This window comes from Lampris incognitus, chromosome 14 (assembly GCF_029633865.1).
Source record: "Lampris incognitus isolate fLamInc1 chromosome 14, fLamInc1.hap2, whole genome shotgun sequence".
Classification (NCBI taxonomy): Eukaryota; Metazoa; Chordata; class Actinopteri; order Lampriformes; family Lampridae; genus Lampris; species Lampris incognitus.
Genome location: NC_079224.1, coordinates 20,154,078 through 20,168,824, shown reverse-complemented (window position 1 = coordinate 20,168,824; position 14,747 = coordinate 20,154,078). Strand labels below are relative to the sequence as shown.

At 40.8% G+C, this 14,747-nt stretch overlaps 2 protein-coding genes across 18 annotated transcripts in view; one reads left to right on the top strand and one right to left on the bottom strand.

Annotated features, from left to right (window-relative positions):
- Positions 1-449: 449 nt before the first annotated feature.
- LOC130123869 (acyl-CoA-binding domain-containing protein 5A-like) lies at positions 450-8,860 on the bottom strand. 2 transcript variants are annotated; one of them, XM_056293181.1, is made up of 11 exons: positions 8,388-8,860; positions 7,770-7,893; positions 7,011-7,083; positions 5,640-5,790; positions 3,497-3,712; positions 2,684-2,778; positions 2,373-2,565; positions 1,743-1,951; positions 1,474-1,524; positions 1,214-1,323; positions 450-1,069 (listed from the first exon to the last, which is right to left on the bottom strand). In XM_056293181.1, exons 1-11 carry the CDS (start codon positions 8,467-8,469, stop codon positions 1,057-1,059), a joined length of 1,317 nt encoding a protein of 438 aa, XP_056149156.1. In that variant the 5' UTR covers positions 8,470-8,860; the 3' UTR covers positions 450-1,056. The 2 variants fall into 2 exon arrangements, with proteins under 2 accessions (XP_056149156.1, XP_056149157.1); XM_056293182.1 differs by having other exon boundaries at positions 1,214-1,268.
- A 2,114-nt stretch (positions 8,861-10,974) lies between these two features.
- LOC130124046 (abl interactor 1-like) overlaps positions 10,975-14,747 on the top strand; it is a 41,592-nt gene continuing 37,819 nt past the window's right edge. For 14 of the 16 annotated variants that reach the window (XM_056293420.1, XM_056293412.1, XM_056293417.1 and 11 more), the window contains exon 1: positions 10,987-11,103. In XM_056293420.1, the coding sequence (XP_056149395.1) occupies positions 10,987-11,103 (117 nt within the window). Of the gene's footprint in view, positions 11,104-14,747 lie in introns of all 16 variants that reach the window. The other 2 variants (XM_056293424.1, XM_056293425.1) reach the window with 1 other exon arrangement.

Genomic DNA, 14,747 nt, shown 5'->3' with positions numbered 1-14,747 from the left:
CAAACTCGGAGCAAACGCGAAGGGCAGAGCTACACTGTAATAACCAGTCACCTTGTTCAGACGTTTGCATTGAAATTCTTTATTACAGGTGAGACATTTTTTTCTTGAACACATTAGTGTAATGATAATATAATATGTGAAAATATTTAATATAGCACTTTCGCCTCATGCAACTTTCGAACAACACACAACAACATAGAAAAAAAAATCACTGATATTAAAACATAAATATTAAAAAGGGATTGTCTGGGACCCTGCGTAACATTTTTTCAAAAAGTAAAAATCTTAAAGACCATTACCTCGAACTTGTTCTGTAAATATCAACAAAATGATGAAATCGTACTTTGGTCCTAAATAAAAAGGTCCTGACATGTCTCTGCACTGCTTATAATGAAAAAGAAAGGCTACATTATTACAATACGTGTGTGTGTGTGTGTGTGTGTGTGTGTGTGTGTGTGTGTGTGTGTGTGTGTGTATATATATATATATATATATATATACACTTCATGACACACACACAAATACAGTTTTCTAATACATCATGTTATAGTTCAAATACATCAGAGAAGTATATTATTTATGAAGTGTACAATAAATAAAACGTTGAATCTAAATGGCTAAAACTGGTTGTGCAAGCCCATTAATTACTTACAGTCATGATACAAGTATTTTATTTTTTACTGTTTTACAAACTAAAAGTTATGAGTTATGATATGTGATCAAGTGACTTTTTCTACCTTGATAATTCATGTTAGTCTTTCACATTGAAGTAAATGTATCAGCTCTGAGCAAGTGCCTACGTTTATGATATGTTAATCCAAAGAATATTTCCAAAGCATTTCTAAAGGCAGTCTTGTCTTACTGCAGATGCTACACTGTATTCCTGTAGTAACCCTCTGTTAAGACATACATTTACCTGATGTAGCCTATCCATTACTTGTAGTGAGTGACCGCTCTCCATCAGTGGCATAAAAAAGTAACAGCAAGCTCCAAACTAAAGTTTCATCCACATAAGCAGAGCATGTTTTGTGACTGATCTGTAAAATTCAGCTGGATTCAGCTAATTTTCCTGGGAGGAGAAAAGTTTAAAAAAAAGAAAAGAAAAAGAGTTAGTACCAGAATTAATAAGATACTGTGTATTCTACAGCAGCCTGGCCCTTGACAAAAAAAAAAAAGTGACAATACTATTGACACAGTTAGTTGTCTTGCTCACCTTCTCTTCCGCTGTAAGTAAAGCTGGACTAGCCCGTGGGCAATCAAAGGCCAGACTGTAGTCAATACCAAAGAGATTGGAGACAAGTGAAAAGGCCACCAAGATGGTCTCTGGGACAAAAACATTAAATTGTTAAGATGAGCTCTTTTTAATTCCTAATGCGATTTTTTTCCATCTTAAAAACAAAAAACAAAAAAAAGGATTGTGTTCAGTTATACACAATAAAACAAATCCAGTGAAGAAAAGGTTCTCATAAAGACCTTTCGTGCAAGTCTTAGGGTGTCTTCTTGCCTTGGTGAAGGGGATCTTGACTGAAAAAGTAAAATTAGACAGCACGTCAAAACAAACTAGGAGGCTGTCCTCTGCCCGCTTCATCCCCATTTGAAGCACTTAACATTTTCCACATATGGTGTATTCAACAGGAGAAAGGAAATGTGGAGGAATGTGAGGTAGGAGGAACATGGAATTACTTTCTCTTCACTCATCTAAAAACAACCCCCCTGGAGCTGTACTGAAAGTGTTCTTTTACCTGTGAGACAGTCAGGACTTCCAGGGTATGGAGCCTGTGGAGCACATTGGCCATGTCATCCTGTAGCCTCAGCAGTGCATTGGCTATCTGCTCATTGATGTTACCCCTGTCAATGCTCCAGGAATGTCTGCTCTGTGAAGCACAACAGCAGGCGGCCTCTACATTCACACACAGCTGGGAGCCACAGGGGACCGTTGGGGACTGGGACCCTAAAACAGACGTTGTAACTGGATGACTGCTAAATATGCCCAGTTGATCAAGAGGAAGTCGATACACAATGGTGGTCCTCAACTCTGGTCCTCAGGACCTCAAGCACTGCTTGTTTTCTACTCTGCCAGGTAGTTAACTATATGTTCACATGTTGCACCAAGTACTACCTCATTAGATGGCTAATATATCTGGTGCAGGAAAAAACTAGCAATACTGGCGAGTCTCAAGGACCAGAGTTGAGAACCACTGACACACAATGCATCCTCCAGTTGGCGCAGACATCCTTCGATAATATAACCACACAAAACATGCTGTGTACTAAGCAATTAATACCTTTAAATAGATCTCAAGCGGAATTAAATGCATCTAAGGAAAAAATAGATTTTCAGTATGAACCAAAGGCCATCGTAGTAGTCTCACCTATCCCTCTCTTTGACAAGGAGCTACTGGCTTGGGTTGTACTAAGCTCTAATTTGAGAAGGGGTCCCTCGAGGACAGGAACATCCTCTCGGTTCAACTTTAATGCCATCTTAGTCTCATCCCAAATGTGGTTCTTTCGCTTTGCTGATGCCCCTCTTGATCCAGATGAGTAGACTTTTGAAGTACCCAACCCCTTGTCAGAAAAATTAGAATCCATTAGAGCCACATGGAGCAGGACACACCTCAAATGTTTAATTTTAAAGCTTGACAGATATTTTGTCTTACTTAATGAACTGCGTGGTATACAGTACCTCCTCTATGGCTAGATGTTCCATTGAGTCACAGAACTCTTCGTTATCTGAGTCTGTGGGTCGATAGTTCTCCTCGGAAATAGCATTGCTGTGATCTGGAGGATGCATAGCACGCCATCATAAAAAGAACAAAAAACTCCAGATTATAATACAGTCAACGATTGTTCAATAAAAGCTGGATCTACAGCCCTGGCAAACATAATCATAATGTAAATGTAATCATTATCTGTGTGCTGAAAACAATGTTTTGTGAGGATGCATTACCAAGACTTTCAAAACTCGTATTTTTCTACATCAGCATACACAGTAGAGCGCATATAAAAATCAACAATAATGCTTTTTCTTTCTTTTAGTTTTGCTCCATATTATTTATTTTTTTTTATAAATTTATTTCTGATTTTTCCCCTTTTTCTCCCAATTTAGTGGCCAATCGATCCCTATTTTAATTCAAACACCCACCCTCAAACTGCATGCGTTCGCCAACTGCATCTCTCCGGCCGGCAGTCTCGAAGGAGACCGCCTCCCCACTTTTTGTGACAAGGCGACTCCAAGCCGAACCACTGTTTTTCCGACACACACAGAGACGCATTCACGTGACGAACACAAGCCGACTCCGCCCCCCTCCCGAAGACAGCGTTGCCAATGATTGCTGCTTCATGGAGTCCGGCCATAGTCGGATCTGACGAGACCGGGGCGCGAACCCCAGTCCCCAGTGGGCAACTGCATCGACGCAAAGCCGATGCTTAGACCGCTACACCACCGCGGACCTCGTTTTGCTCCATATTACATTTTAGCATCAATGTACCAACTTACCACTGAGGTGCCCATTGAGGTGCCTGTAGGACTTTTCAACACGCGGCTCAATGGAGCAGACCAGCTCCTCCTCCTCCACCTCACTGTTGAGGGAGCTGTGGGTCCCATTGGTAACAGAGGAGAAACTAGGCTCCAGGCTGCAGCTAGACCCTCTTTCATCAGATCTCCATCTCCTACCCTGCAGCCCGAGTAACACTGGGTTTGGGCTACTCCGCTCTAAATCAAGGTACCAAGACAGAGAAAGAGAGAGGACCCGCTGAAGTAAAACAATACATATCACTACACTCGTCTGGAGCTTTTTGTCTATCCCGTCCAGAACCCTCCGTTTCTGGTGATGGGTGCAGGCTAACCTAATTTCTTTAGTTTTCTGAACAAATTCTCTCCTTAATGTTACATTATTTAAATGCCTTTGCAAAGATTTTCCATATAATAACTGTGTGAACACAGAGCATGTTTTGAAAAGCATGTGCTTTTCAGTATGAAAAGATACATTCAAGAATCTATTTTATAAATATATCATGAAAAACATGCAGAAAGCATGTTATATGCCAACAGGCCACTGCCTTGTTTTATGTAGTAAGGGATACTTGACGGCCTCTTTTATCTCTAAGTGCATGTCCGTTACAAAATAAAACAGCTAGCTATTACAACTACCTTGTTCTTCCCCCTCCTCTTCATCTTCTGATTTGTCCTCTTCTTCATCACTCTCCTCTTCCTCACCATCCTCTGAACCACAACTACTTTCCTCTTCCCTTTCACTATATTCTTTGCTTTCCTCTGTTTCCTCACTATTGACATACATGCAAAGAGCACTGCCCTCTTTATCGTTTTCTCGGTGGTTTTGTACAGCGTCCCACAACGCCCCATAGCCTGGAGAGTGAGGAAAACACTCTTGATTATCTCTCCAGGATTTATGTCCAGTTTGAAGTGACAAAGCGTTCACCTACTGGACAAAGCAGCACACTCACTCTTCTGCTGATATTAATGTGACGATGACAGCCCAGTTCACAAGTGCTACCACACAACACACCACAACTACGCTGCAAGGCACAAACAGCAACGTATGCCGGCTAGTAATATCCTGACTAAGCAAGGGATGAGGGAGAAGCAAAACTCTACTTTAATAGGGAGCAGGGCCATCACACTACACACTACATACTACATACATTACAGAATATAGAGGAACTTTGTTTTTGTCTATGTGGTTTGTCAGGGTTATCCGCAGTGCAGTACATTCCTCTGATTTTTGGATTTTTTTTTTGTTGTTGGAATTTCTCCCCCTTTTTTCCCCAATTGTACCCGGCCAATTATCTCACTCTTCCGAGCCATCCCGGTCACTGCTCCACCCCCCAGCTGATCTGAAGAGGGCTTCAGACTACCACGTCTCCTCTGATACATGTGGAGTCACCAGCCGCTTCTTTTCCCCTGACAGTGAGGCATTTCACCAAGGGGATGTAGTGCGTGGGAGGATCACACTATTTCCCCCAGTTCCCCCTCCCCTCTGAACAGGTGCCCCAACTGACCAGAGGAGGGGCTAGTGCAGCAACCAGGACACATACCCACATCCGGCTTCCCACCTGCAGACACAGCCAATTGTGTCTGTAGGGACACCCGATCAAGCCGGAGGTAACACGGGGATTTGAACCGGCAATCCCTATTTTGGTAGGCAACAGAATAGACTGCTATGCTACCCAGATGCCCCAACACTCCTCTGATTTAAAGTGAAGGCAGTGTTCACTAAGCTATCTGCCATTGTCTGCTTAATGAGGCCAGTGAAAGTGATTTGAAGCAGGCTGAGATAAGCTTTCCCACTGAAGCGCTCAACACAAGGCTTGGCATCTACTGTGCGTTCTGCAGCCATAACACCAAACACTTGCCTCCCATTAGTGGTTCTTTGAATTGTGTTAACAACCCATCTGATGACAAAAAACATGTGAGAGAAGCAAAATGGTGGAGGGGGGACAAAAAAACTTCTCCGTGAAAGACAAAGAGAATTAACAGCAGCAACAATAATTCATTGTAACACATGTCACTTTTGCAGCCCTAATCCTCAATTCCGTATTTTTTAGTTTGGCCGTATTTTCTTGCTTGACTTACCTTTCTCTGTGAAATAACTAATACAGTGAATATTTTGGTTACGTACCTGATTGTCTTGCAAAAGGCCTTGTGAAGGGTTTCTTGTCCACCTCGTTTTCTCCATCCTCTTCCCCTCCTCCCTCTACCTCTGTGTAGAAGCTATCGAGTTTCTCCACCAGGTCTGACACTTCCTCTGAGACCGGAATGGTCTCCAAAATCTAACAACCCATATAAAGAACAACTGTTTAAAAAAAAACCTTGTGTGCTTACAATAGAGTGGCCAAATGGTTATCTAATATATTATATAATGTGCAGAATTTATATAAAAATGTGCAGTTAGTAAGTGAAAATAAAGTAATAAAAATATATGTTGTAGATGCTAACCAGTTATCCAATGTTCATATCAGAATTACGGTTGATTAGAGGTCTCTAATTGTAATTTATAGAAGCCAATGTCATTCATGTATAATGTTCGGGAAATAAAAGCATTTAATGCTGTGGAAGGTCTCATTCAGTTCATTTCTGCAACTTAAAAAAAAATCACATAAAATTGTAGTTAATCAACCATGATTGTAGTAGATCTATTACCAGATTTAACCACACTGAAGCAGTTAAATCAAGATAAAATAAATTTCTGGCATAATTCTGCCTTTCTAGGAGCATGTTTCTTAACTTGTATTTGCATGCTTTCTCTGTATCTTGCATTCAGTACATTCAAAGCCTGACTGCAGCGCTCACATGCAAAAGAGACTGTCAGGCTTTTAAAGTTGACATGCAAGGCCACAGGCCTAATGAGGCAAGTTAATTTGATTAAACTATTGCGGTAAGATCAGATATGAATACTGTTTACTGTCTTTCTGGGCATTCTATTAACCCCCCTCCACCAAAGTTTCTATGAGGCCAAAAATGTGAACAAACAAAAGTTGTGAACTTTATGGAAAAAAATAAAGTTTTGCTATTTTAAAATAATGGCAGTTGGATTTGTTGAAATAAGTTGCATCACGCGAACAACAGTTAAAAAAAATGTAGTCTTCATAAGAGTATTTCATGGTGGAGGCCTAGCTCTGAAGCCTTATATTATTTTAATAAATTCCAAATGACCATGCTTTGCATTCCAATAAGTGACATCCTCAACCTATGACTGTAGAAATACTCACTGGCTCTGCTCTTAAAATACTCAGTGGCATTAGTCTTACAAAACACAACAGGTATATCTCCCGTGTACTGTATAAAGCGTAAGCCTCAAATGCAGACAAAAAGGTTGGATTCCAGCAAGGCCTGTGTCCAGGTGAAGCATGAAGGAAAATTAATAATATGGAGTTGCCTGTGTTCTTTTCATTTGTCACTTAATTAAAAGTAAATTGGAAAAAAAGGTTTGAGTGGTCCAAGTTTATTAGCCGGCTTATCGGCAGACTTGATTTCTATTGGAAAGCCTTACCAACTGGATGTCCTCAATATAATTCTTCATGGCCTCCTCCTTTGTCATATTCCCCAAAGAACTCCATGCATCCCTGGCAACACAAAATCATAAAAAACCTGCAATGACAGTGGCAGCCACTGTAGAGGGCTCCCTTCTCTATAGCTCTAAGTGCAGCAGGCTTGTCTAAACAAGTCTTAGGGTTGTAAAACACATGCAAAAAGTGTTAAATCTGCAACCATTACATCGGCACATTTATTCTACCTTCAGAAATCAAACGTTTAACAGTACGGCGGGTCATGAACAGGGTCGTACTGTGCTGATGAAGTGGTTTTTAGATTCTCAGCTTTCATTCTGACACTTGGGGCTCTGGTTCTGTTTCATCAACAGCTCAAATTCACTAAAAAGGACTGGCACTTTGGGTTTGGTAGCAAAGGTCTTCTGTTTTGTGTTAATTTTTAAAAAATGTAACAAAGAAACAATACCCTGGTACCGTGCACCTCTAGTCATTCCCTGGCTCTGGTTTAACACATAATCCCTCTTTTGGACTGATTTTTTGTTTATCTCTGACTACTTTTATAGTCCCTTTGCTTATAAATGTTTGAAAGGGGAGCCTGCTTTAAGCCCACTTTGAAGTGATTGTTGAAGTGGTCTTGTTGCAGAAACATTTTACACCAAACCCTCTCTCTGTCTTTGGCATAGCCACTCACTGAAATGGAGATGTAAGAGTTGTGGAATATAACAATGATTCATGAGTGAATATACCATATCAACAATTACCATTTAGCTTTTCCACGAGAGTCCCAGAAGCCAGCTGGTCTGGGGATGTTGCATGGTCCCAAGGTGGCCTGTTTGTAGTAACTATAGAACATCAGCATCATGTCATCAGATGGCTGGTAAGGACCTGAAATGTCAGAGGGATTGAGACGCAGACATAATAACTGGGATGGACACCATCACATGTTTGTATTGTCACATGAAGAGATACTCTAAAAACAAACAAACCACATATTGTTATTTTTGCTTCATCTTTAGGACCCAAATGGATGAGGCAACGCAGACTGTTCAGATGAAAACACCATAAACTACACATATGTTACCTATTGAGAGTTCTTATACTTGGGATATGAGTCAAATCTCCTAATAAGCTCTTGTCCCAGCAGTGTATTAACAGAGTATCAGCCAAGGGAGAACGACAAGCTTGAATGCTCACTATGTAGGCCACTCGTGCTGGTATTTGGTATCCTAGATTGTTTACATATCAATCATAATGTATTACACATACAATGTTGAAGATAAAAACCAAAGACGTAATCTTGAGATTAAATCCCATCACATTTTTCCAACTAACACACACATAGAATAGAACAGAATAGAATAGAATAGAATATACATTACCATCCTCAGGCAAACTCCGGATCACTCTAACTGCGGCATCAAATTTTGCCTCTAGGCTGGATTTGTCCTCCTCCTCCGCCATGCTCAATCCCAACAAGGATAAAAAGGGAGAAGCTTCACATCTTTTCAAACAAATTCGTAGCAACTATTTTTAACGTCAAGGTTAAAACCCTGCCCTTTTTCAGTGACGGAACACCTCGGCACGCTTCGTTAATCTCTACTTGCAGCTAATGATATAGTTTTTGCACACCGGAAACAGACGAAACACTGCGCGTCCCGCCGTGTTCGTCTGTGACAGATCCTCTAAAGCGGAATCTGGCTTTCATCTATCGTAGATATGTGAGGGGCCGTCGATAAAGCGCATGGCTGAAAGTGCAATTATTTTCATCTCACCGTGTCGGTAATGTTCATTAAGCCAGTCTCAAATTCGGTCAAGGATGAGCCGGACGGTTCACACATCATTATCGGCTCTGTTAGGGAACTGTAGTCACAGAGAACGACGTCTGAGCTTCAGCGTGCGCTACAATTTGTTGCTCATTCCTCCAACTCCCACAAATCATCTTCACGCGAGATTATAGCTTTAACTATGTCTGGGTAATGTAGTTTTAATTGGGCCTACTGGTCACTGAAATAGATGTGTTCCAGGATTATGGTTGATCATGAGAAATAAAGTTCTGTCTATGGTTCCCTCTCTGTGGCAAATAAACATAAATATGGATAATTATTCAAATCTTTTTTTAAGTTGTATAAGACAACATTTACCGTGACGTGCATGCAGTGGGATTGTAACAAAAATACAGGCTTATCAGGGTCTATCGGTCCTATCGTTAACATAGCCTTTTGGTGCTGTAATTGAAGAAGTATGCCAACTTTGATCGTCTAGATATAATTTCAATTTTGTCCAACAGCCTGTAGATGATTTTATACTACAACTACTACTGATATATTCTCTGCACCATTGCACATTATAGCCTCTTATTTCACCTGTATATAGTCAGTACTGTGATGGCCTGGCGGCCTGTCCAGGGTGTCTCCCCGCCTGCCGCCCAATGACTGCTGGGATAGGCTCCAGCATGCCCGCGACCCTGAGAGCAGGGTAAGCGGTTTGGATAGTGGATGGACGGATGGATGGATGGATTGATGGATTGATGGATGGATGGTCAGTCCTTGTGTATATATCTGACGATTGTTGTGTTGTTATTCTATGTTAAGTACACTGTGAGAGCCACATAGCCGGAATCAAATTCCATGTGTGTGCAAACCTACATGGCCAGTAAACATGATTCTGATACTGACTTTTACTTGTACTTCTAATACTGCAATTTCTACTAGCCTGTAGATGATTTTATGGTAGGCCCACATAACACCCACAGACATGCTGTGACCTAATTAGTGTGTAATACAAAGTATTTGTTATCTAACAGTTTCCAGAGCACATGTGGGCTATAGAAATGTAATAACATTTCGCATGTCTATACAGCTTGTAGTGATTTTTAACAGTGAACTTCAGAATGGAGAGAAATGGTCTATTACAATAGTAGTATCTTTATGCATGCTCGGTAATAACAGGTAATGACATCACAGAAAGTTGAATCAGTTCATCTGGACACAACGTTTATTAAGAGAAACGCTTCATCACTCAAAATGCACGTTTATCTTAATAAACGTTGAGTGCAGATGAACTGATTCAACTTTCTGTGATACATTATCAGTATTCCATCAAGTCTTTGTTATGAGCTGTCAGTACTCACAAAATAAAATGTCCGTCTTGTGATAAGATGCTCTAATGACTAATGCTATAAAGTGGGTCTAGCCTATCTGAATATAGGGTTAATCCAGCGAATTATGTAAAAAATGGTGCAATGTTAAAAATCCATATCTGCACCAGAGATAAATGTAAACCTAAAGCTGACCTGCAGAACAGTTCTCTATTCATGACTAAAGGATAACTGAACAATAGGGGGACATTGCCAAGGGGCAATAATGTAGACAGCATCCAATATTGGGTACCGAGATTCACATCTCTAACCGGCAGCTATCATAATGAGGTTATTATGATTATGACTGTGTTTATGATCACCAGTGCCAGTAGGCCTATTAGTAGTAGTAGTAGTAGTAGTAGTAGTAGTAGTATTAGTAGTAGGCTCGCAGCCGTAGTGCTAGAAGTAATAATGATTAATAATCATTATGTAACGGTGGGGAAACATGGACTTGGACGTCTTCGATGAAAGAAAAGTGAGGGGGGAAAACAAACAAATGAACTTGACGATGGTGATATTTCTGAGAACAATTTGACGCATCCGTGCGCTTCGCTCAACCTAAAAAAAAGACCCTAATTTTTCCCCCCTGCAATTTATGTCATCGCAATGAAATCTTACTGGTCCCCGCGTCATCCTGTTGGTTTCTAAACCAATCATCGTCGACATCGTTTTCAAGAGGCTGAGATTTATTTATTTATTTCCCTTTTTTTTGCGGGTTGTTGTGAATAGGCCCCATAATGCCAGGCGGGGGAGCCCCTTTCTTTCTCACCACGCCAAAGCATCATCGCCTCGCCTCATTGAAAGGACAGGGAGGAGAGAGAAATGCGAAGGGATGTAAGATGGCAGAGCTACAAATGCTGCTAGAGGAAGAAATCCCGGCTGGGAAAAGAGCGCTTGTGGAAAGCTATCAAAATCTCTCCAGGGTCGCGGAATACTGCGAGAACAATTATGTGCAGGTAGGGAAGGGAAGGCGCCTGATTCGTTCTTCTTCTCTTTTTTTTTCTAAAGGGCGAATTCACGCCGTATCTCCGTCGTTTCTGAAGTGAGTAGTGAAACCTCGGGGACAGGAAATGCTGTCCGTAACGAAAGGGATCCTCTGTTACAACTCCTTGTACACTTGTACTAGCTACAAATGACTCAGGGTAGCTTGTGTGCGGCTTTCTCGTTTTGTTCCTCGGTGCGGTTTTTTTTCTTTTCTTCTTTTTCTTTCTTTTTTTTGGGGGGGGGGGTGCGAATCTGCCCTCTATTATTCATCCCGTGTTTTTCGTATAGTCGCCCCCTTTACAAATCATAGACTGCTCGATGTCAAATTTCCAAAGCTCTTTTTTGGCGGAGGGGGGGGGGGTGGGTGTATTTGAGAGGGTGTGTCGTTGTTGTGGCCAAGTGGTTCGTCAATGAACGGTTTTTTTTGCTTCGAATAGGTGTCTGACTGGGGATAGTTGGGAGTCTCGGCTGGCGTTATTTTCCGTCTTTAGCTAGCTACCTGTCTACTCCTGCGGATCCATAGGCGGGTTTATGATTATTCATTTATAACAAGCATGCATGCCGTTGTGTAGTTTGGCTGGGTAGTGAATACGGAATACGTAAACGTTTTCGATGGTGGTTTCCCTTTCTTAGGCTCAAATCCCATACCATCAATGGGATCGATAGCTAATCACTTTCTAGGCGTCATTAAGTAGGCCAAGGCCTTTAAAGACTTAAGGTACATATGTTGCGAGGATAAACATGCATCATGTGCTCGCCCAGCCTGTGCGCCATAGGGTTTTCGTTTAAAGAGGAACCGCTCATGATAAATGTCGGCCTGGATTTTGACACTGGTGTTTGTTAAAGGCACATTCATAGCTAGTTTGCATGTAGTCTAATGCACGGCTCGGGTAATTGCTGGCATATAAAGTTGTTTTATGTGCAGGGGCCAATCAGTGTCAATTAGCCAAACGGTTATGTCTAGAGCCTTAAGTGAAAGTAGGAATAGGCCCAATCAGCATATTTGGCCAGGGCGAGGAGGTCCGTAACAGGAGAGCAGTGGATGTGGGAGTGTGAGCCAACAGAGGAGACCACCAGCGGTTTGAATAGTCTAGTGAGACTCACTGAGTTCAGCTGTTTTTGACTTGTCTGATAGACAGACATACCAGGGTCTTTCTTCTTTGTGCTTGTGCGTGCTAGCTATGTAGATGTGGCACTTAAATGTAGACCCAGAATATCCAAAGTTACATTGTAATCGCCTGCTCAATCGCATATAGTCCACTTGTTACATGAAATGCAATGCAGGTTGCTCAGAATGTACATGCATGCATACACACACACACACACACACACACACACACACACACACTCAGTTTTAGCCTGCATTTTTTTATACTCAGACCATTGGTTATGCTGAGAACGCCATGACAAATGGAATATTTTGCTCCATTAGTGCTTTCATCAGATTATTTCAGGTCTGTGCATTGATGTGGTCTGTGTGGTTAGCAGTGTCAAGCTTCTGGTTTTAAACTTTCACTCACATGTCACTTTCAGTAGCAGGAGCCAAATTGCATTACTCTTGCCTCGAGACTAGATGGCCGGTACCTTGATTTTCATTGTTCCCACTGGAATGGATTAAATGTTAGTAATCTGGATTATTGTCTGTCTATTGGATGATGATTTTGTCAGACTGTCTCTGGCTTGATACACCAGGTTGACAACATGACCTTTTTATGTCAGCCCACTTACTATGAGGATATAAAGGCTGCACATTCATTTATAACGCACAGCAAAGACAGGGATAGTGTCTCACTGTGCCCCGGTACCTCACCAATCAATATGACCTGATTTCACCTACCCAATTTCCCCTCGGGGATGAATAAAGTATTCTGATTACTTTGCTAATTTTGCTGATTGATGATGCTGACTGATCACCAGTTTGAAGGTCCTCTTAAAAGCTAATCAGATGGAATCTACAGATTATGGACATAGAATAGGGCATACCATACCACTTCAAGGTGGCCATACATCGATCATAGATTTAAGACCATTTTGTAGATTCCTTATGTGTGATCGATGCATCTCATGAAAAACAAAAATTTCAAGGAAGGACCCATGATAGGTCATTACATGCAGAGCTGTAATTGTAAACTGATGGTAGGTAAAGAAAGCAATATCAGTACAAGGTTTTTGTTGTGGCACAATGCGAAAATCAATGTAGATATTATCAGTGGGTTGCAAAGGACAGAAGTTTATTGACCAAAATACTAAATATCCAATGACTGAAGAGCCATTCAATCTTTTGAAATAGATTAAACAGCAGACCATGAAACTAACATAGATATTATGTTAGTCATAAAATTAGTCACACAGACAGGTAAATGTCCTGAATCCACCATAGACCTCAGGCCTCATTCAGATACATAGTATACATGTTTTCTTGCATTTATTTTTTAAAGGTCTGTTTGCATTAACATTTACGTAGTTGACTTGTTAGAAAATTTATTCATTATCAGTCCATAAACTGTATAATTCATTTACTCATTTAATGAGAAATTTTGTGCTAAAAAAATAAGCTTATTAGCTTATTTTCATGAAGAAGATCATGAACAAGGTATTTGAGATCGGATGTGTTAATTTGAAGCATTTGTTTTATAATGATGTGCAAAGGTACATTTCTATTCAAGTCGATTAGTCAGAAGGTTGTCTGAGCGAATAGTTGATCTCAAGGGAGAGCCCTATTGATAAGGCTTTACTTTTAACGTCTCTGCTTGCTTCACTGAAAACTTATAACTCTTATTTAGGTCTACGCTCATTCACAATAAACAGTAAAATCAGCATATTTTAATCTATTTTATTTGCAACATAATTTAAATTGCAGCATAATGCATCATGGCAAGTAACGCGCCGCTTGCTAACCAGAAGCGTTAGTTGACTAGTTGACTAATCGACCCATCCCTACTAGTGTGTTAGGCCCAATGATGGTCCTCATCTGGACAAGCTGTTGTTGATAGGGTCCTATCAGACTAAGGTAACTTGGCAGGTTGGGTAGCCTAGTAGTTAGAGAGACCGTGCCTTGTCCAGAGGATCACCATCTTGGTGTTCACAATGGCTGGTGTTTCCATTAACAGTTTTATAGGCTGCCAACGTGCCCTTGAGCAAGACAGTGGAGCACCTACATCCTCACTTATTGTACATCATTCTGAATAAGTGCCTTAACCATATCCCAAAAAAGTAAATGCTTGACTCACACAGGCACACAGTTGTTAATATGTTAAAAAGAGTCAGATATACAGTGAGTGTTGAGCTGGCTCAAGTAAGCATCATGCCTCATTTACAACAACTGGATTATGGCATTATCCTGGTTATGGGAAGCCGAAGATCATTATGGTTAGTTTGGGGTGTACTAATATTTGCAGCTATATGGAATCATAAATTCACACCCCTTTACTCTTGATTCCCACATTGTGCGTCCTACATTCAGTTTCCATATATAAATATATATATATACGTATATAGTATATGCAAAATACGATATGGGTTATCGCAACTGGCTCACCTTTACAGGTACTCGCCCCTGCACCATCTGTGAGTCATGGAAATATCAAATATCTGGAATATTCTGTTTATTTATGAA